The 22,221-nt window shown below is 37.2% G+C and overlaps 1 protein-coding gene across 3 annotated transcripts in view; it reads left to right on the forward strand.

Moving 5' to 3' along the window:
- The window catches only part of CDYL (chromodomain Y like), a 105,810-nt gene that overhangs the window by 46,102 nt on the left and 37,487 nt on the right, over positions 1–22,221 (forward strand). For 2 of the 3 annotated variants that reach the window (XM_026069569.1, XM_026069570.1), the window contains one exon: positions 4,366–5,032. In XM_026069569.1, the coding sequence (XP_025925354.1) occupies positions 4,366–5,032 (667 nt within the window). Of the gene's footprint in view, positions 1–3,621; positions 3,640–4,365; positions 5,033–22,221 lie in introns of those variants that run through there. The other variant, XM_026069572.1, reaches the window with a different exon arrangement.

Raw genomic sequence — 22,221 nt, forward strand, 5'->3', positions numbered from 1 at the left:
CTTATTTTGCTCATTCTGTTTGGGGATTTTATTTTTTTCCATCTGGGGACAATTATACCTYTTATCTTTTTCAAGTCTTAAATTGAAGTATGATAGCTGTATGTACAGTATGCCTTAGAGTTCACAAACGTACCCAAAAATACAATCTGTTTTAGACTCTGAGAACATCCTTTTGAATTTCATCCTTGCTTTAATTGACTTGAACTAAAGATCTTTCATCTTAGGTTAAGATCGCATGTTCTCTTTCTGACCATAGCAGAACGAAGAGGTTGCTTTACTCATCCTGCTCATGTGTGTGTGTTGTCCTCTGCTGAAAGTTACAGTTCTCTTAGATGTGTCGGAAATACTGCTTATGTGGCTGCCTTCCAAACCAATTATTTTGGGATGCCTACTTTAGTTCAGGTATTCTTAATATCTAAGCCAGGTCACTTTGGCAGAACTACACTAGGGAATAATTACAGAAGAAGTTATGCTGGTGGATGGGGAGGAGCTGCTGTCTCTGAGCACAGGACAGGGAGGAGCAGTTGCAGATGGGCCAGAAGTGGTACCCTTTTCCCCTGGCACAGATTTAGCACAGATTTAGCCAAACAGCCCATTTGATTGCAACTTTATCGTGTTATTGTCCATTTTTCTTAGAAGTGTAAGTGCTGTGTATTTTGTTAATAAAAGTAATTGAAATCAAAGCATCTGCTTCTTCAGAGAGAGAGAAAGCAAACGCTAGCCAATTCTCACTACATTCTTGGAAGGAAGGGAAACTTACCATTTTACAGAAAACCTCAAGTATTATTGTTATATTTGGGATTATAAATTGGGCACTGCGCTATTGGATTATACCTCTGACTAGTGTGTTGCTTTTCTGTCTGATTTTCTGATGGCTGGTTGAGGTTTTTGAACATCATTGATCAGTACCCCACATGGGGAAAGTGATCATTTAACAAGTTTAAATTAACTAGGATATATACCTTTTGCCATCCAAATTTTTTGCCTGATAACTTCCTCTGCGCTTGTTCTATCTGTCCTTTTTATATCATTTTCTTTTTTGGTTCTTCCACTACACTTGAAAAATGAACATTAGTAGCAAATCCTGGCAGTACAGAACCTTTTAAAATTAAAAATAAGTATTACCCTGTGGCAGAAGGCAGTGGACACTGCAGAAATGGTAGTTAGCAAGAACTAGTTGTCACCAGTATTTCTGGCATGATCACCACTAAGGATGCGGTCTTGCCCTTACCCTGGTGCTTAGGGGCACTCTGCCAGTTCTTAACTCCCTGAACTAACTCATCATAGGATCAGAAAAGCACCAGCTCAGTTCCATGGTGACAGTAGGGAGAGAAGAAATATTGCCTGTTTTGGTGTCAGCTAGCTACACCATCAGCTTAGCTGTATCCTCAGGCTGCACCATCACTGACATGTCAGGAAGCGGGAACACTGACCTCTGTTTTTCTCCTCTGTAATGTTCTTTATCCTTTTAATATTTGGATGCAAGTCATTAAGCATCTTCTAATAGAAGGCTTTGAGGTGTCTTGGATTATATTTCATGTCACATCACCACTGTGTATCAAAGTGTATAAAATTACTTGGGCGTCAAATGTGTATAAATGACTTGGGGAAGCTTTCTTTTTCAGTAGCAAAAGAGGAATAAGCACAAGTTTGTAGTCCCTTTCCATAAAATGGAGTTTAAATCTTCCACTAGTCCAGGATGACTAACTCAGTGTACATTATGGAAGCATGAGAGTTTTCTCTTCCCAAATCTGGAAGAGAAACACTTCTGTGGCTGTTATGATCAACAAAAGCATCACAGTGGAATATTCCTGAGCAGTTTTTCAAGTAAACCTAGGGAAGCTAGACTAAGCAAGTTGAGGCAATCGAAGATGTCCATCACTAAAATTCTAAAACTGTGTGATAAATCATGTATCACAGCTTAATTACTATCATTTTTGTATTGTAAATTAGAGAAATAAGATGTCTTCAAGAAGAACTAAACAGTATTAGAACAAAATCTTTTTTTAATCACAAAGAGCAATGTCCAAAGTAGATTTTGTTGCACACTTGGACAATACAGCTAAATATAACAGTTTCCCGCATGCATTTCTGTTTGTGCTATAAATCATCTGGTTAGGAATAGATTTTTACATCCCCTGTCCTAGAGTTCATCTGTTATCTCTGCAAGGTGTCTGGGGTTTTTTTGGATGAGAAGAATGACTTCCTGCTTCAAAAGGACATGTCCTTAATGGGTGGCCTTCCACTATTAAAAGACATCAGTAGAACTTTGTGTCCAATGATAGATGCGGTTTGTTAAGATTTCCTGATAGAAAATACAAATATCTGCTAGTAGCCAAGCTCTTTCTCTGAGATTCATATTTAAGAACTCTGTTTTAGAAGAGCAAGAGGGGGGAAGAGAAAAGCAAGATCATTGCAATAAATGTCTTTTTTTTTTTTCCTGATTCATGAGTTTTCTTTTTTCTTCTTTTTTTTTGATTTAACATTTCTGACTTAATACTCTAAGATCTTTTTAGTCAGTGTCTGTTAAAAAATTTTTGATGGCTTATTCCTCCATGGTGACTATTTTATTTAGGGTAGCATTTTTAAGATGTTCTCAAATATAGTTTCATGAAAAAATAAAAGTTCCTTTTAATCTTTTTCTAGCTGTATGTTTTTCAGAAGTCAGTAACATTATTAAAAAGTGCAATGGCCAGAATAAAAATAGTTTTACTATATTTTAACATTTTGTATATTTAATATTTGGACAATTTATTTTGCGTTACTCTGTCTAAAGTGTGTTGAGTTAGCAGTGACATACGCTTGAGGAACAAGGTAAAGGTGGAGCTAGTCTGAGAGTTTTTTGTTCTGTGTTTTAACACCTCGGCAAACAGAACTCTGCAGCATCCTAATGATAGGATAGCATGGTAAACACCTGCAAGCTATCACGTGAAGTTCTAGGATGTATAGTTACATTGCTGCTGAGGTTAAAATAATAATGAAATCTAATTTAAATTTTGAATTCACTGTTGAAAACCAAGCAGTACATTACGATAACATGCCCCATAAATTCAAAATTAAGACTCACTCTTAACAGATTCTGTTGTCAGCCATAATACAATTCAATAATAACATATGTATTTGTATGTTGCTTGCATTGTTCCAACTTGCTCTGCAGGCGTTCCACTTAGCTCAACAGCACTCCAGTAAAAGTTAATAATCTTCGGAGATTAGCCTGGGTACATGCGATCATTGTTTACATGGATGTCTTCGCTCATACAGCGGAAAGCCTGGGATTAGAAGTTACTTAATAAGCAGTAGCTCTCCACCACCATCACTTTTTTTTTTTTTTTTTTTTTTTTTTTTTTTTTAATAACCAAAAGGAAGACAGAAATGGGAAGGTAAGCTGTATTAGTCCTTTAACTGAAATGAAATGGGCTGGAGAGTTTACTGAAAGGAGCAGTTTAGGTAGGAAAAGTGAAATGATAAAAAGTGGTGGTCCTAAGACTGCACTTGCATCTCTCTCTCTGCAGAGGCATTCCCTTCCTGTGGGGCTAGCACGAGTGGTATGAGATCTGGCACGAGGCATGCGCCTCTGTCTGTGCAGCTGCTGCTGTCCGCCCTGTCTGATTTACCGCAGTGCCTGGATTCCTCTAGCCTGTGGGTCCCGCATGCAGTTGTAGCATGTTTATGCTTGATACTTGTGACATAAATATCATCTCTATTTGCAGATAGTGAGGCATAGTAATTTGTTCAAGTATATGTATCAAAGACTCTGGCCAAAACAAGTTCTCCATTTTCACAGGAAGAATGGCCTCTAAAAGACTTTGTGTATTTGCCCCGATTTCTGAACTGTATAGTATTGTCCCTGGTAACCAAAGAACAGCTCAGTATAAGCAAGAAGTTCTCACTTATGCCTTATGCTAATTAAATTATTCAAATAATATCAAACTCATAAGTTTGGTAAGGTAAACAAACTATGTTTATACAGCATATTTAAACACACTATCTATATTGGCAGAGTGAAATCCTATCCCTATTGAAGTTGGTGTCAAAGCTTTGCTGGGGCCAGTGCTTCACCATAATTGTCAACTGTGATATGTCACAATCATACTCTTGTACGTGCAAAATATTTACTGAAGAATAATTTTGTTATTTTAGAACATTTTGTATTAGATGGAAGTAATGACAAAGTTTTAAAAGATGCATTTCCAGTCACCAATGAAAGACTGTAAGCTATGGAGCTACTATATGGAAGTACAGAACTACAACAATAGTTTTGAATTTATCTACACTTGAAAATAATTTGTGCGCAAGTTGCTTACTTGACTTACATTTATTTTTATACATTACCCATATCTAACCCTTCATTTTCCTTTTCAACAGGTAGAAAGAATTGTTGACAAGAGGAAAAACAAGAAGGGGAAAACGGAGTATTTGGTGAGATGGAAAGGATATGACAGTGAAGATGATACTTGGGAGCCAGAACAGCACCTTGTTAATTGTGAGGAATATATACATGAATTTAACAGACGTCACAATGAAAAGCAAAAAGAAAGCACATTAACCAGGACAAACAGGACCTCTCCAAATAATGCCAGAAAACAAATTTCTAGATCTACCAATAGTTCTTTTTCAAAGACATCCACTAAATCTTTAGTTATGGGTAAAGACCATGAGTCAAAAAATAATCAACTTTTTACTGCCACCCAGAAGTTCCGGAAAAACAATTCACCATCTCTTTCTGGCAGGAAAAATATGGACCTTGCAAAATCAGGTATTAAAATCCTAGTGCCCAAAAGTCCAATTAAAAGCCGGACAACAGTTGATGGCTTCCAGAATGAAAGCCCCGATAAAATGGACCACATTGAACAGGATCAAGAGGATTCTGTAGCACCAGAAGTAGCAGCAGAAAAACCAGTGGGAGCTTTATTAGGACCTGGTACGGAGCGTGCTAGGATGGGGAGCCGACCAAGGATACATCCGTTAGTGCCACAATTACCAGTGCCAGTAACAGCCACAGTTGCATCAGCATTAACAATAAATGGAAAAGGTAAGCATACAAATCGGTCATTTTTATGTAGATTTTTCATTTGACTGATCTTTTTTGCTGTTCAGATGCAGACAAATTACCCACTTTGTTTCAGCCATGTTAAACCAAGTCTGGAGAATTTCACAACTTTATTTTGCATGACTATATGACTAAACCATTTAGAATTTTGACAGCTTTTGCTTTCCTCGCAGAGATTCATTGATATTTGTGTTTTCAGAATCACCATAAGATACAGATGTGTTTGACTTGACATTGTGTGGTACACACATTCAGTATACCATTTCCAAAGATTACATCATTGCTTTAAGTTTCTCTAAATAGGCCAAAGACTCAAATTTGTTATGTATGTTAGAAACAAAAATGATAGGAACACAGGAATGAAATGAGTAGGGATTCTTCATAACACTTTATGCATCTATTTTGTTACAAATATTGCCTGGAATAAACCTGCGAGAATGATACTGCTTAGAAAATAAAGTTATTAAGTTTTGTTTCAGTGAAAATTTGAGCCAGCTGTGGAGATGCATATGCTTTCTGTTTGAACTGAATTCTGTCTTCATTATATTTCATTATATTTTATCAATATTTTGTTGTTTATACTTTTTTTTCTTTTAATTGAGAGCTTATTTAGGTTTAATACCTGGCTTTTTAATATTTCAGTAGATTACAGTTTATTCAAGTTGTACTGTAAAATTTGTAACACCACAAAAACCTGAACTGCTTTTTGTGGGAGGAAACTGTTCTTTCTTCTTCCCCTAATCTGAAACCCTCATTTGAGACTTCATGTTCATCATTCTGATCCCCCAAAACCTTTGTTCTTTCAYGGCAGACCCAGGTTGTTGTGTAGTCATAGATGTTCTTGTAAGCATGCTTCTGAGGTTACTCTTTCAAGTGTAATATTGCATCTGCAAACAAAATGCAGGAGGTAGTATCTGCAGGTATGCTTTTGATGATGGCTTGCTGGAAAAATTGCTTGAAAATCAAAGACTGGGCCTGCCAAAAAGCATGCTTAGAGACAACCTATRTAAGCACAAAAATATGCTGAAGACTCTCTGAGAGTTTGCACGGGATGCCCTGCTATGGCTTACATTCAGATTTTCTGGGAAACGGGCTGTAGCAGGCAAGGTTGGAAAGCAGTGGACAAGGGAGGAACGCTCTCCTGGAGCTGCAGTGTCAGGTCATAGACCAACCCATTATGCTGCAGATGAACCAGGTAACCATGGCAATGCACGCACTGATGCCAGGAATATCTCTGCCTTTGCATGGGCTAAAGAAGGAATGTAAATCTCAGAGGATGTAAACAAAGCTGGAGGGGAAAATGCATGAGATGACAGACTAAGTTTTCTGAATAGCTGAGGTAGATGACTGTGCTTGCATGTGTGATGCTCTTGTGATAATTAATATAGGTTTTGGCGTATGGTGTTGTTCCCAATGAAGTGATTGATAGCACTGCCTTCAACATCCTGTTTTTTGCCTCATGGCAAAAAAAAAAAAAAAAAAAATTAGGAAACAAAGGACCTTCTTGGGTAGATCACTAGCCACAAATGATTAAATCATTCCCACAGACCTTTCATTCTGGTAATACTGGTACAACTACGGCCCAGTTATGGTGCATAAAGAGGAAGTGAAAAGACCCGTACTGGCATGACAGTGACATATAAAGTATTATCTGAGGTGCATATGCCTGCGTGTCATGGAGATGTTACTACTCCCTCAACTGCCACCACCTCTTTCTGCTTTCCTTAGGCATTTGTCTGGACAACTAACACTGAAAGCTGTATACTGACCTTTGGGATCATGGCAATGTGAGATTTTTCTAGCTCTTTCATATATTTTCAGTGGACCTAAGGTATAGGTCCCTAAATAAGAAGAGCCAGGGAGATAGTCACAACATGTGGTTGCCCCAAAATATGCAAGATGTTTCCACCTTGTATCTGCTGCTGGAGGGACTTTTGTTCAAGTAAACTAACTGAGACTTTGCCTCTGTGTCCTGACACAATGCTGCCAGCCCCCAAACTGAGCTGTGCAGTTTGCTGGGAAATAAAGCCTAGATCTCCAAATTTATTACAGATTGCAGACAGTTATAATAATCTGCAACATTCTTGGGGTAGTTTCTTGGAAGTAATTCTCTGATTATAAAACTTGGAAACAAAGTTACAGAAGAAAAATACTTTGCAGACCTAGATTATACCAGACATCAGTCGCTTGCCTGGCTTCTTAGGATTTCTCTGACAGACAATTTTGCTATGGGAGCGTGGGGCCCAGCTCAGCAGTTCTGGATTGCCAGAGTGGACCTTTACCTAGAGAGAAGTCGAGAGGCGCCCCTCCTTCCTAGAGCTGGCCTGTCCTTGGTGCTTCCCGAGCTGACATGTTCTCTATCTCTTTGTTAAAGCTGCACTCTTCTCTTTGCTGTTTGTATTTTTAACTTCACACTGCTATTCAGTAAAATGTAGTAAATAAGTCCTTCCCTTGCAGTTCAGAATCCTGTTTTGTTCCTTACTCAGGACAATCTTTCCATTTTAAATTGACACCTCATCACGTTTTCAACACTGTTAACACTTCAGGGATCATATATCATGAGAAGTATTTATTGTACAGAAATTTCATCAAATTCATACCCTCATCGTTAGCTCTTCGTACACACCAGATCTGACATATTAGTAATACAGATGATAGATGTGGCATTTGGAACACTCTTTCCAAACTTCCCACCTCCTCCGCATACACCTTCTGTTAATTCTGAGAGTTTCTACTTCCACATGGAGGATGCTGTTGGGAAAACAAAAGCATGTTTTGAAAAACAACTTATTACTTGAGTTGGTTTAGGAAATTTTTATCAAAAAACCCTTTTTTTGGGGGGGGGGGACCCAATTAGTCAAAACAGAAATTGTTAATTGGAAAGGGTAATTTTGAAACTTCTAGAAAAATACACACTTCAAAATTTTTAGACAGCTTTTTAAATTATAGCTGATTTAGACATTGATTTTTCAAAAAGTATTAGAAGAATCATTTAAAACTTTACAATGAAAGCAGTTACTAATTTTTGGATTGCAATGAATGCTTTTGAACTATGTGGATTGTGTTGGTTGTGTAGTCCTATTTCAGGACAGTAATACTCTTCATAGCTTAGTCTGTTCTGTATGTGTGTGTTCTTTCTAGCCTAGATTTTTTTTATTTTTATTTTTTCCCTTCAGAGTACACAGGAAGGGAAAAAAAGCTTGTATGCATAGGAAAATCCCATCTTCATGACTGGAATTACTATTAAATATTAGTATTAATGTAGCACCTAGTCATGCTCTTCATGAGGCAAGCTTGCATGATGCAGCTCTTGCTCCAGAGTTCATACAGTCTCAGACAAGACAACCAGCAAAAGATGGTACAGATATGCAGGGTATCAGGGAATAAAATAACAGTAATGTTTGCTTTAGGAGTTGGTGGTTTCAGCACACTAATATCTAGCTGCTGTCAAAAGTATATTTTTAATAAGCAAGTGGCTGTACTGAAAATGTGTATTTTAAAACTTTAAAAAGTTTTAAAACTCCATTTTGAAAATGGGGTTGGAGTGAAACATTACACAAGTCTCAAAGCTGGTTATGTTGAAGAAATGGGAGTCGGTCACAGCACAACTTTGCTATGATTCCAATTTTTCAAAAGATGTTGTCATTGGCTGTTACCACAAGTGAATATAAGTGATCCTTAAATGGATTAATGAAACAAAAACAACCACAAGGAACTGAAATGTTGTGGAAATCATTAGAAAAGATTTAAACGGGACCTCCTCTTGTACCTAGAACAGCGCATGTTACTGAAAATTAGATGAGACAAGAAGTGGCCTCATCTCAGACAGAAGGTTTTGGTGCATTTTGGAGTTTTGGAAAGCTTCCTTCATCAAAGTTGAATTAAAAGTTAATATGAAATTTTAGTATAAGCCTTTTAAGTGTATTATACCCCACATAAATATCCAGGGAAGTGCCATTTAATAGGAGTACACAAAAAGTGAAACAAGAAAGGGAGTCTGTGACTCGCACAAGCCTAGAGAGTTGTCTTGCTGTTTTAGGAAGGGCTAAAACCCTGGAGTGATTGTCAGCTGAAGGAAAACCTCAGAGCCTGTCAGGTGATCCAGGAAGAACCTTAACAAGGCACCTAGAACTTGCCAAGCAGTGGAATTCACTTAGTTTAAGGTGAAGTTTTGTAGAAAGCGGGCAATGTCCAGTATGTGGATATAATTAAGAATAAATTCCATGAAAAGAGAGATTTTGGGTGGAAGGGCCTTCAAAGTATAAAGCAAGAAAAGCATATCTAGCTGTACATTTGTTGTCATAACTGGAACAAGGCAGACTGGTGGCTAGCACATGGGAAAAGAAGAAATGTAAGAAATGTAGTGAATTACATCACTTTGCTAGAGGAGACAAGCACCACCAGAGTGTACATTAGCATCAGCATCCTCCTCCTTGTGCGTGTTAGTTCAGATGAATATCATGCAGGAGCAGTAGGCTATCTGATAATAAAAGATGATTGGAATATATTAATTAATTTATTTATTTAAAGCTGGCTAACGGTGCTGTGTGCAGGCCGTTGTTCAGCTGGAAACAAGCATATTAGCACCAAAAGAAAAGTCAGGCAGGGGGACAAAACCAACTGAACTTAAGTTCTATTTGTTACCTCTTCTCTCCCTTACCCGGAGCAGTTTGTGAGATTAAAAACACGGATTTTGGAAAACAAAATTCCATGCAACACTAAAGGAAAATAGAAATTCAGCCAAATAATGGGTACTAATGGCTTTAGTCTCAGCAGGAACCAAGCAAGYGTAGAAGCACTTGTGGAGCTGATTGGAAAGGGGGAGGAAGGCAGTACGTTCTCAATGCAATGCTGAGCAGAGCAGAAAGGAGTTTGGCCGTCCCCTGTCCCTTAGGGCAAGGGGAACTGACTTCTGTGGCCTTAACGCCTGATCTTTCTCGTAGGTGGGCATGAAGCCGATCCTAGCAGTGAGTGGACTATGTAGCTGTTGGTAATGGCAGCAGCCATATGCTGTGGGCTCTCTTTGCTGAGTGACTGAGCTGACTGCATGCGCAATACGTTCTTGAGCTGCAAGTTTCCAGTAAGTCCCTGAGCTATTGCAGTACAGCAATTTGTCCAGTCTGCTGCCTGTTTTTAAAGGCAYCTTGGGAAAGAGGATGGCAAAGAGCAGGCTGCTTGAATTGTTCTTCTGACAGCTGTCAAGTTTTCCCAGTTTCCCAGTTTGTTTTGCTCCCACCCTTTATGTGCCTAAATGGTTGGCGTTACAGTAGGGGAAGATAAAGTGACGCCACACAAAAAATAGCCTCTAGAAAAGTCTGCTGTCTCCAGCATAACTCATTCAGGTCACCCGCAATAGCACAGTGGTCAAGAAAGGTGTGCAGTGTGAACCAAATTAATTCTCCTGGTAGATCACACATTATGCATACAGCCCTCCCATAAAGCAAAAGTAAGAGGAAAGCTGCAGAAGCTCATTGCTTGGGAATTACAGTGGATAGTACAACTAAAAGAAAATTAGGATGATGTGTTACCTTTTTTTTTTCAGATTTTTTAGAATTCTGGAAGGACAGAAGCTGCTTTGAGCCCTCCCTTTATTTGTTTTTCTTGGTAGTAAAATGTTATTCCAAAAAAAGCCTTCAAGACAGGAACTTCCTTTTTCAGTATGTTTGTACGTTGCACTTGGATGGTGACTTGATCTCTACTGAGTGATCTGGAAAGCAACCAAGTATTTTTATTAGTCCAAACAAGAGCCTATGAAATGGATTACAAACCCTTTGTAAAGCCATACAAGCTTTTGAAATTATTTGTTAATGTTTTTGTCAAATACAGCTGAGTCTATTTTTGTATGTTTTCTATTGCAAATGTGTTCAGCAAATGACTGATTCAGAGCAAAACCATTTTTATTTAGCCAACCATAAAGACACATTTGTGTTTTTACTTCAGAAGTTTTGTTTTGTTTAGAACCTGCTCTTTAGAGTTCACATTATTACTCCCATTAGGCACTATATTGCAACCTTGTAACCTACCATCACATTTTCCATCTATATTACTCCTTTAAGTCATTTTGAAGTTCTTCAGCCTCTCTGCTCTTAAATAATATTCTGAAGTGTTGCCAGTTTCTTGTTTATCTGTATTTTCTGGCTTACTTAAGGCTTCTGCATTTATATTAATATGGTAGACTGAATGGTCTGTATCGTGTGGGAAAATTGATCAGTTATCCCATGATAACTGATCCCCCCCCACCCCTTGCTTATGCAGTTTCTGGCATAGTTTATCATTGCTTTACGTCTTGGTCCAGGATTGAGAACTTCTTGTGAAGGGCTGTATTGGCTTATGTTAATATACTATCATAATAACAATACAGGGTTTMAGTGCAGGGGTTGCTTGAGTTTTAAGGCTGTTTTCTTGAGAACATGAGGTGTAAGTGACTGTTTGCCTGATTTTTCTGCCATCCTCTGCTACTTTTGAACAGAGATGCTTCATAATTGGATAAGTGTTTGTGTGTATTGTGTGTTTGAAGACTGATGGCATATAGTTTTGATACAGCTAAACTGATCTAAAAGCTAGCTACTTTGAAAAGAACAGTCCCATTCCTTTCCAGTGTTTCCCCATACCCGGTTTATAATATGGCCTAACTGTTCCTTTAAGGACAGACTTACTTTTATTAGCTTTCTGGAAGTGACAGTGAGGGAGAGGTTATGTCCCTGGAGTGGGAGAGGGGGAGACAGACTCGCTTGCTCACTCACTCTTTCTCCTTGTTTTAATTCAGTCCATGAAAAAGTCTTAATAGTAACTCTGGGTATAAGTTTTTTAAAAAATATATTATTTTAAAAAAGAAAAGTTCTCAAGAAATACTCACTTTAGACATAAAATCCCCACCTCAAGTTGATAGAAGAAATCCTGCTGATTTCACCAGAAATTGTGTTACATCTCCAGGATGAGTGGTTAACATAATGCTGTTAGTTGTGCAGTTCTTCAGATATTGCATCAGTTTATACTGACTGAGGATCTGATCCCTGGAGTCTAAATCTCTCTGGACTACTCAGAAGGTATCAATAACAATCAGTCATTACATCCTCCTACAGTACGGTATCAGTAAGAGACAAAAGTAATTTCTGAGGACACATTTGTCATACCTGGTATATCAGTGTTGGAAAAACTTAGATGAAGGAAAATGAAGTAAAGGCTCTGTTTACAAGGCTCACTTTCAACCTACATTGCTTATGTTTGTGCAGAGAATATGTGAAGGAGATCAGACCCCCCCCCCCACCTTGTCAAAACTGCAGGACTTCAGAAGAGCTTGTGGTAATAGCAGAGGAAATCTGAAATCAGAAAAAAAGTACATTGTCTTTTGTACTGTGCCTGACATAGTAACCGTCAACTTTCTGTTTCTTGCTGTTTTAATTAAAAAAAAGACACAACCATGATATCTCCCATCTCATAAGACTGGGAAGTAGATAGAATGTGTTTGCTAAGGAAGCTCTCATGGTTATTCTGTGTTCCTGTTGACAAGAAGATTAATATTAATAAGTTGATTTTAAAAAAGTGTAAAAATTGGACCAAAATCATCTTAATATAGGTCAAGAAAGATTTGTCTAGATCACATTAGCTACTTAAAAAGGGGAGATAATGAGAGTACAGTTAAATCTTCAGTCAACAAAACGTCCTTGGAGGGAGGCTGTTACAAGAGGAGGAAAAATTATAGAAGGAATCAGTAAATAATTTATTTCATTTATCAAGTCAGAAGGTTAAGGGTGGGATGTTTCTATAATAAAATCATTGCTTATTAATATTTATTAGTGATTGATTTAAAAAATTGCAATGAGCAACAAAGGTACAAAACTTGCAGAGAAACACATAGTTATTTACTTCTTAGGAGAAAATAGAAACTTCAGATTGACATAACGAAAGCAGGAAGGTAAGCAAAGTGATGAACAGCAGAGAGAATAACTTGAACTGCTCATTTTCCTTACTGGCTCCTCAACTGAGTTTTTTTGCTTGGGGTGAGAGTGGGAAGACATAAACCCTGCTGAAGGCAACTCAGAGGAGACATGGATTAATATTGGACTGAATTACCTCTTAAGGTTTCTCTTAGCCCTGTCTTTGTTATTACTCTTCAGTCAACCTTGGTGTAGAATGATTTTGTGAATAATATGTATTGGCACAGTATTTTCCATGTGTTAGCACTGTTGTCCCTCAAAATTCAACTTGGATTGCTTTATCATTTTTAAGATGGGATAAAATGAAAGAGAGTTGAGAAACTGGCTAGCTGTCTTCTCAGAGTTCTTCTCACTAGTTCCATGTGAGAGATCATCTCTAAGTGGACTTCTAATGTATATATAATTGGAGAATCTAGGACAAGCCATTGATGAAAGATGACACAGCGGGAACAAAGAGGATACTTAAAAAAAAAAAAATATATATATATATATATATATATGAAGGGAGTATATGAAGGGAATACTGAAAAACTTGCACCTGATTATTTTAGAGAGGAGAAAAATTGGAGACATGAAGAAATAATGGCTGATGTATATGGAAATGTCTGTTCTGGAATTAAGCAAATTAGGACAAGGGGACATAAAAAGAAATTTAAATTCAAAATAAAAAGTTAATAGCTTTTCATATTGTTTCTGCTTAGTCCTGAGAACTATTTACTACAATATATTTGAGGCCAAGGGGTAACGAACATTTAAAAGAACTGTAGGCATTTATAAGGAAAATAGGAATAAACTGTGTTTATAGGAGTGGTATAAAAATAGTTTTGGAAAGAATGCAAGTCCTCTTTCTCTAGGAGGGAGGAAACTTCGTGTGAGATATCTGAAAATTGTAATGCGGGGATTATCATGCCTCTTTCGGCATCATTAACAATTATTAATTATGGAACAATTCACTGAATTATTATTTATGAAATTACTTTTGTACTGTGTAAATGTTGAGAGATCCTGCTCATTGTCCTGTTAGAATAGAGCACAGGTGGAGCACTGGTCTGATTCCTACTGAGGTACCTACTTTGTAGATCCACCAATGTTGGCAGCTCCTTGGAATCCAAACCTCGGTTTTTGTATGTCGTAGTAATCTGGACTACATTATGGTTTAGAGATGACTGTTATTTTTTCCACCTGGATATAAGGAGTGCCTGTGAAATAAACTCACAAGAAACTTCTAACATTGTGTGACTGAGTAGCAAATAAATAGTACATATTGAAGTAGTCTGATGTAAGACTATTTTTTAAGCTGGAAATTGAAAGAATAGTGTCTTAGTGTCTGTTGGAGATTGAAGGCAGTTTCTTGTTGTTAACACATTCTAGGGGACTAGATGTGAACTGGGACACTGTCTTTTTTCTACTCTAGATCCATGTGTGATATCCTTTAATGGATGCTTAGAGAGCTGTGTACAGAGATCATTTTGAGAAAGGTAATCCAACCAAAAAATTTAAATGTTGTAAGTAAAGAATACTTATCTTTCATTGTCCCTTTTGGGTTTTGGTACAGTCAGCTCAAAGAAAACCCCCTCAAATGTAAACAGATTTTTTTGGATTGTGCCCTGCCCTCAGACTTCTGGTCAGGTTTCAAATTCAGTAGGCACATTTTAAAAGCACAGAAATGAGTCAAAGCCAGATGTAATCGTAAAGCTGATTCTCATTTTGCCATAGATAAAATTGTATTGACATAGGTAATTTAGAAATAATTTTAAACATGTGGTAAGAATATCCAACTAGAGCTTCTCTTGAAGTCAGTGATTGTGTGAAGACGTGTTTATGGCAGTGCAGGGAAACACCCTTTCACCAAGGAATTTGAAGATAAGTTTTTTCTTACGTGAGTACAAGGAGAAAAACTTAATACAGCAAAAATGGGTATTTTGAACAATGTACTGTGTGTTTTGTGATTTTCTTTTTTATTTCTGAATATGAAAGATGACAGATTATTCTGTATTCTTTTATTTAAGAATTATCTATTTTTACTTTGGGGACATATGTAGGTAATTAACTTGAAAACCTGTTTTAAGTATTTTAAAGTTTATGCACAACACAAGTTATATCTTTGATTACTGTTATTGAAAGCTAGTGGAACTATTTTGTTGTTGTTTGTTTCCTGATTCTTTGCTTTGTACATTTGACAGTGCTTCATGTTCGGTCAGCTTTATTGGTTCCTGTATAGTCGGTTAGGTCAGGGGAAATGTTTTGTGTGCGTGTTTGTGTGGTTTTTTGATTCTTTGGTCTTTTGAAATGACCTTTCTGAGCACAAAGAGTGGAGCAGCAAAAAACTTTTTAAATACGAGGGTGGAAAAAAAGACATTTAGACATGTTGGTTATCTCATGTCCTTCTAGGAACTGGCTTTTTAAGCTATGTTCTAAGCAAATATACGTGGTAGTCCCCCTTAAAAAAGAGGGTGGGGAACCTCAAAATGAATACAAAATCTTTTTTGTAATTAAGAAAACTGTTTTTCTCAAAAGGTCCTGTAGTATAACTTAGTAAATGGAGTAGCTGCCCAAACTGTGGGCCAAGATCCTGGACCTAATCTGGGGTAAGCCTTCCCAAATGAGGGTTTTCTGAACTTGGTTTTAATTCTTCTTGATGTTTTTGCTCATAGGAATTAGAGGAAATGTTTGTTTCAAAGGTTTTATTTGCCTTTCTGGAATGCTAGATGCTGACAACTCTTTAGATTCCATAAAATAAAAGAAAAAAAGTAACACGTTTAACGAGCTTTAAATGCATTGGATAAAGTCATTCAAGCATGAGTGCTTTAAAGATAGRTGACAAATCAATGGTGTGTTTGTTTTGTGGGCTTGGGATTTTTTTTTGAATTGATAATTTGGATACGTACTACATTTATTGACTTCACAGGGAAGTACTGATGCTTTGCACTTTCCGAAGTCAGACTTCCTTTGTTACTTGGATTTACCCAGCTAACATTAAAGGCTGAGTTTTGAGTCTTCTGGTAAAGTAATACAAGCCAAAATAATCAGTATCCCAAACCGATCTTTACTTTTCCACTTGTTTTGAAACTTAAGGAAGAAAATGAGTTTGTTACAACGGTATGTCAAGATATTTTGCTCTTAAGTCCATTCTGCTCTAGTATTAGGTTTTAGTCTGGCATAGCCGTCTTCTTCAAGAAATCATTATTCCTCTCTCTGTATCATGCCGTAGTTAAGGGTTCCCTGTTATTATTTTGTTAGTATAGTCCAGTTTGAAATGTCATCTAATTGAAAAAGATATGTGAGTAGATTTGTAATTGATGCATGAGATGTTAAGGAGCACTGCATGACCTACATCTTTTATGCTTATCAGTAATACACAGATTTGTTTTACACAATAATAAAATATAGAAAYTGTGATCATTAGAGCTATTTTTTGAAAAGACAGAGAATTCTGATAATAAAATATGGATTTATTTTCAGGTTTTTATGTTTTGATTTCCTGGTATGAAGTATGATTTTTGAGTTACTGATATCATATTTGTTTTAGATTATGGCCCCAGTGAAATTAATACATCTCTCTAGATCCTTTGCAATTAAAGTGTAGTGTTTGTTCATTGCCTACCTGAAGAAACTATTACTGCACTATTGTATATTATAAATTAAAAGCTCAATAGGGTAATATAATGCAAATAAGACATATACTTCCATATTTTTAGATAAGGGGAGATAATAGTGATAATCTTATGCAAAATAAGTTTTTTCAAGTACTAGGCAACTATTCTAAGCACTTTTATGAAGGGATGAGGATAGGTAAGGTTCTCTTCTCATACAAGTTTATTACTATTTTCCATATAATAATTCATTAGTACAAAATGAAACACTTTTTTTTTAACTTAAAAGGCACAAAATTAATTTCAGGATAAATCTTTATAAAAACTCACTCCATGGGTCTATACTTGACCTAGTAGGAGCATCTCTATACTTTTGCTGCAATTTGTTTCATTTCTTAATATTTACATTTAGTCAGCATAAGGATAAGCTATGTTATGATCTTCTGACAACTTACTGAGCTTGATAATCAAATTCTCAAATGTTTGAGTCCTTTATCTGCTGAATTTTTTYGTATATTTAAATGTTAGCATATGTTCATACTATGAGTACTTTATATAATTCTTTGGGCAGGTTTCTTATATTTAAATATTCCAAAAAGAAAATTCCATTGAACTAGGTCAATTCTTGTGAGGTTTTAATTACAGTTTGACTCCTTATTTCTGTCTCTCAAGCACTGTTTTAGTTTTGCTTGTTTTTTGTTCAGTTTAATGTGCTAACTGTCTTTTCTGGTCTTTGACTGAGACGGGTAAGAATGATAGCGTGCTTCCTAACACACCTCACCTGCTCTCTCCCTTTCCAGGGAGGAGAGGTCTGCACACAAATTAGTTTGGCAGCCTTGTTACAAGGTTAGGTAAGGCCGCTGGATGAAAACTTAGGTATTTCAGCATCCTTGGGAGTCCTCAGCAGTTAAGAAAGATCTCTTTTGGTTGTACAGTAATATTTATGTACTCATTGTTCTGTTTTCATAGATCTTGTTATAGGTCAGTGAGTTTCTGGGTATGTGCCCAGTATTTACAGATATTTTCAGATATCTTTATAATTCTGCTCTAATTGTATTATTGCTTCTCTTAAAGCAAGAACTTTTGGTGGGGGCTGAGGTTAGGTAGGTAAATTGGTTTGCTGTTGTTCTTTTACATTTAGGTTTTGCAGAAATTTGCTAAAATTGCTATTGGATCCTAGAATTGGTCTGTCCAAGGTTGTACCTCAAATCAGTCTTGTTTACATCAATGAGACACTGTGAAGTGATTGTTTTAATCAAGTCAACGAATCAAATACTGTACTGTTGCTATGATGAATTTTCTAATGCTTAGGCATTTAGTTGATTGGATTAAAAAGAGTTCATACATTCCAAAGCATGGTGTAACAAGCTGAAAAATTACAAAGGGAAGTATGCAGTTGAAATTTTGTTCAGAGTACACCTACATTTATGGAAAGAAACTTTTATCTAGGATTGACAGGGTAAGCACTGTGGCATATCCATGGCTGTATATGCATTCTGGTGACTTTTAAGTGGCTGCTGCTTTTGAGGAGAACTAGAGTAGACCCAGTCAGAGGAAGGAATGGAAAAGAGAGTGTATTATTTACCTCCCTTAATGGGGGAAATAATTCAGAAGTGGAGGAGGACTTTTTCTTAGCTATGGTGAATTGTAAGGTCCCTAGTTGGCACCAAGTTCCCAGGTATCTTTCATTCTCATCAGGAAGCAACTGAGAGACTAAAGCTGAGAAATGACTACCTCCATTTCACTGTTTCTCAGTTGTAGGAAGTGAGAGGGTAAATTCCCTTTAAAAACAAACCAACAACAAGAAAAAAAACTTGAAAAAACTACAGCACTGAAGGGACAGTATCATTCCAGTTGAAGTGATCATTTTCTCTTTTAATATGTTCTCATATGTGGCCCCAAGTTATATGGTTTGCTGTAACCATTCACTTGCTCCAACCATTTCTTTCCCCTAACAGTAACAGGCTCGTCATCTCTGAAAAGGTAGGATGCTCTGGCCCAGCAGGTAAGTTGTTTTTACTACTAATTTCAAGGGAGAAGACTGCATGAACCTAAACCCTTCATTTTCCTTTTATCTTAGTTTCTCATGAAATACATGTTCACAGTTTATTTTTCAGAAAAGGAAACTAGGAGGGGTGCAAAGAGTCTGAACAGCTCTTCTTACCAGCTAGTCTGCTAGGCTTTCTGTGGTGTTAAGCTGCTAGTTGGCTGGCTTTCAGTAGGGTTAATTGAGAGAGATGTAGACTAAGGAGGAAGATTTAAGCTTGATAGTTCCTTCATGTGGAACTACTAGAATCCTAAAATCTAAGTAGTCATCTTCAACTATACATTCCCAAAAGGAAGGAGAGATCACAAAAAGCATACTTGCTGGTAGCACTGGGAGATTGTCTGGGCATCTACTTGAAAACAAAAAACTATACAAATACGAAATACGTGAGGTTGCCAAGCAAAGTTGAAACTTAAATGTTATTTGCTTACCAGTTAAGACTTTTACTGGATGTAGCAGAGAAGGGAAAGTAATGATTCACGATAGTCTTCTCAAAGGCACATGGGTCAATTAGGCAAAATCATCTGAATAATAAAGACCTTGGATGCTTTTCAAAATGAGAAACTGAAGTTTAAAGGAAATGTAAGTTTGGGGGTTTTATTCTTAACCATGTTCAAGCACAGCTCTTAGGTATAAAAGTGGGAGTATATYCTTTGTAAGGACTGAAGAATTCACAGGAAAATTTGTTTACCTGCACAAGTTACCTTTAAAATACAGAAAGAGAAAGAAGATGCTGAAACTTCTTATTAATGCAACTGTGACTCTGTAAATTTTTGTTCTTAACCATAAGGACTTATGGTACAAGTCTCCTTGAGATGCGGTTAGTGTGTCAGAAGAGATGCATATTTATTTTTAACATTTACCATTTAACATTTTTAACAATTTTAATTGTATAAAGTAGTTGATCTCAACAAACAGTTCATGGGCCGAGGACCCATCTTTGCAGCCTGCTGCCCTTTTCAAAAGGAGACTGAGAATTATTTTGAGCAGCAAGTATGAGCAGCGATCCAAGTACCTGAAATCCTTTTCTTCCTTGGCCTCCCAGGGATCCAGGCTTGCTGCTCCTGCTTCTGGGAGGGAAGCCTGCACTAGCAGCAGCAGTTGCCATACTCTTGCTGCAACAACTCTTGCTGCTGCCTCACCTGACAGCAGCAACCCTCCCAGGCCCATCGCTCCTTAAACAATATTTAGCAGTCTCAGAGTGGTGTGTGCAGGAGCAGCTGTTGCTCATAGAAGAAATGGAAGGCAAAGAGAGGGAGAGGAGGGGGAAGGACCTACTTGTGCAGGCCATGGAAGGAAGCTGTCTGTTGGGGAGGGGGAGAGGGCACTGAAAAGAAACTGGAAATGCTGGAAGGAAGGGGAAAGGGACTATAAAAGCTGGATGTGAATGTCATGGCTGCTGAAGTTAGACCACCCTGGTATAGTGCATCATATACAAATTCCTTGAGTTTGCATTAACATTCTTTTAGCATGCTATTGTTTAAAAACAAAAATGGTAAATTGTTAAATTATTGGAAAAATATTGTAACTATGCAGATTCTTCATGTAGAAAATGCTAAAACCACTCCAGTTTGTGTGGGAGTTCCTTACATTTTTAATTATGTGTTGTATGTGGCTATAATGAGAGGATGACTCTTGGTGTACTGCATTGTACTATTGTGTGGTGAATTAACCTGTATCAACACATTTGGATATATATGACTCTTGCCTATTAAAAGGAAATTATGTAATATCTATTAAAGCTGGTATGCAGCAGTCTTGGAAATGAGATGTAAAGTGTGAGGGATCAAGAGAAGGGAGGTTTTTTCGTAGTATTTGACTTCCTTTTAAATTATGTTTTGCCTGTCTGTAGTGCTAACATTCTTTAATATGATATTCTTCCAGAAGTCTTGGTAGTGGCTGCTTATACTTTACAGTAAATGGAGATTAAAGTACATGATTCAGGATGAATTGCATGAAAACACAATGTGAAAGCTATCGGCAGTGTCATACAGAATCATGTAATACAGCGATTACATGGGACTGTTACTAACRTACTTTATGATATGTCTTAATCCAACATAATTTGGATTTCTTGCCTCTTATTTTCCCTTGTATAAATTCAAAAAGTTGCATTAGGCACTTTTGACTAACCTTAGGTTATGGCGTTTGTCCATCAAATGTGCTCATAAACATGGAGGGTGTGTTTTCCTCCCCCCAAAACTGGAATCTCTCTCTCTCCCTCCCTCCCTCCCTTAGAACATCTTAGTCAGAAGACACTATGAGGTAGTCTGCTCTGCTCTCCAGTGTATTACCAGTCATTACATTTCATCACTTAAAACCATTGGACTCAGGGTAGAGCACTGAGTTAGACTAGGGTATTACCAGACTCTGGAGACTAAATTTTTGTTTGTCATTTAATGCTGAATAGCAGGAAGTTGATTAGAAAAAATATGCTCAGATGAAAATACTTGTATTGTGTGTCATGTTTCTGCATAACATCTTGAGAGGCTGCCATCTGCTTCTAAATAAATAAATAAATAAATTGGATTCCTATTAAAAGAGCTTGTTTGCAGAAAAACAGCTTATGTTTCAGCCTTATACACATAGTCTAGCCCTGATAGCGTGCCCTCCAAACATCTCCTTCTGGCAACCTTTGCTCTTCCCACCAAGTTCCATGAAGAATATTCTGCTTCCCGCAATGTCTGAGTATGCTGGCAATGAAAAACTGTGTAAGCAAGAGATTTAAAGCTTCTGTTGAGGTCATCCCATTTAAGGGCTTTCTTCTGCTATTAGCGATTTCTACCTTTAGTGTCCTTTTCAGCTCAGGAAAAGGAAGAGAATAGAGGTGGGCTTAGAGGATTCCTTGCTAAATCTTTACAGCATAATCTGTGGACTTTCTCTCCCCTGTAAAAGGGAAAGTTGAGTTGGCATAAGAAGCTTAATAATACAAGAGAATTATGGAGCATTTCATTTTTTTGACAAAGAAGGGGTGTTGATTGTTTTGGGGTATGTCTTTTTTCTTCCCGTTTATACTCTTGCAATTGTCTATGTATCAACAGAAACATCTTTGAATTTTACGTGTGCCAAGCCCAGACTGTAGCCTGCATGATTTCTGTAGGAGCTTGAGGCCAGGGACAACCCAATGTGAATAGATTTTGAGACAGAAGGCCTCACAAACACACTGTATTTTTCCTTGCATCATGTAGGTTATGAAATTCTGTAAAAGTAAGGAAAATGTTCAAGTTATTGGTAGTTAGTTTCAGAAATATCCTCAACTTCCCTCTATTGATCCCTTCCAAAGGTGGGGAAGGTCCTGGCAAAAAGAATGGATTATTTTTGTCTCTAGAAAGTATTTAGGTCATTTTCCCCATGAATTGCTAGAGTGTCTTCCCCAATTTAATTTTGTCTGAATGAAGCTCCTTCAAAATATTCAGCCCATACTGCTTCTTTGAGGGGAGGAAGAAATACAGCCACAGATTTCTGTTAGGCAACCTAGCCCAATCCAACTAAAGCCCCCCCAATTTAGTACTGTGGTTAAACATTAAGTAGAAGTGCTTCCTAAGCCTGTTTGCACAATGTCTTTTCTCCTTCTATCTGTCCCTCTTACCATCT

The sequence above is a fragment of the Apteryx rowi genome, unplaced genomic scaffold, assembly GCF_003343035.1.
Source record: "Apteryx rowi isolate R43461 unplaced genomic scaffold, aptRow1 scaffold_3, whole genome shotgun sequence".
NCBI classification, from domain to species: Eukaryota; Metazoa; Chordata; class Aves; order Apterygiformes; family Apterygidae; genus Apteryx; species Apteryx rowi.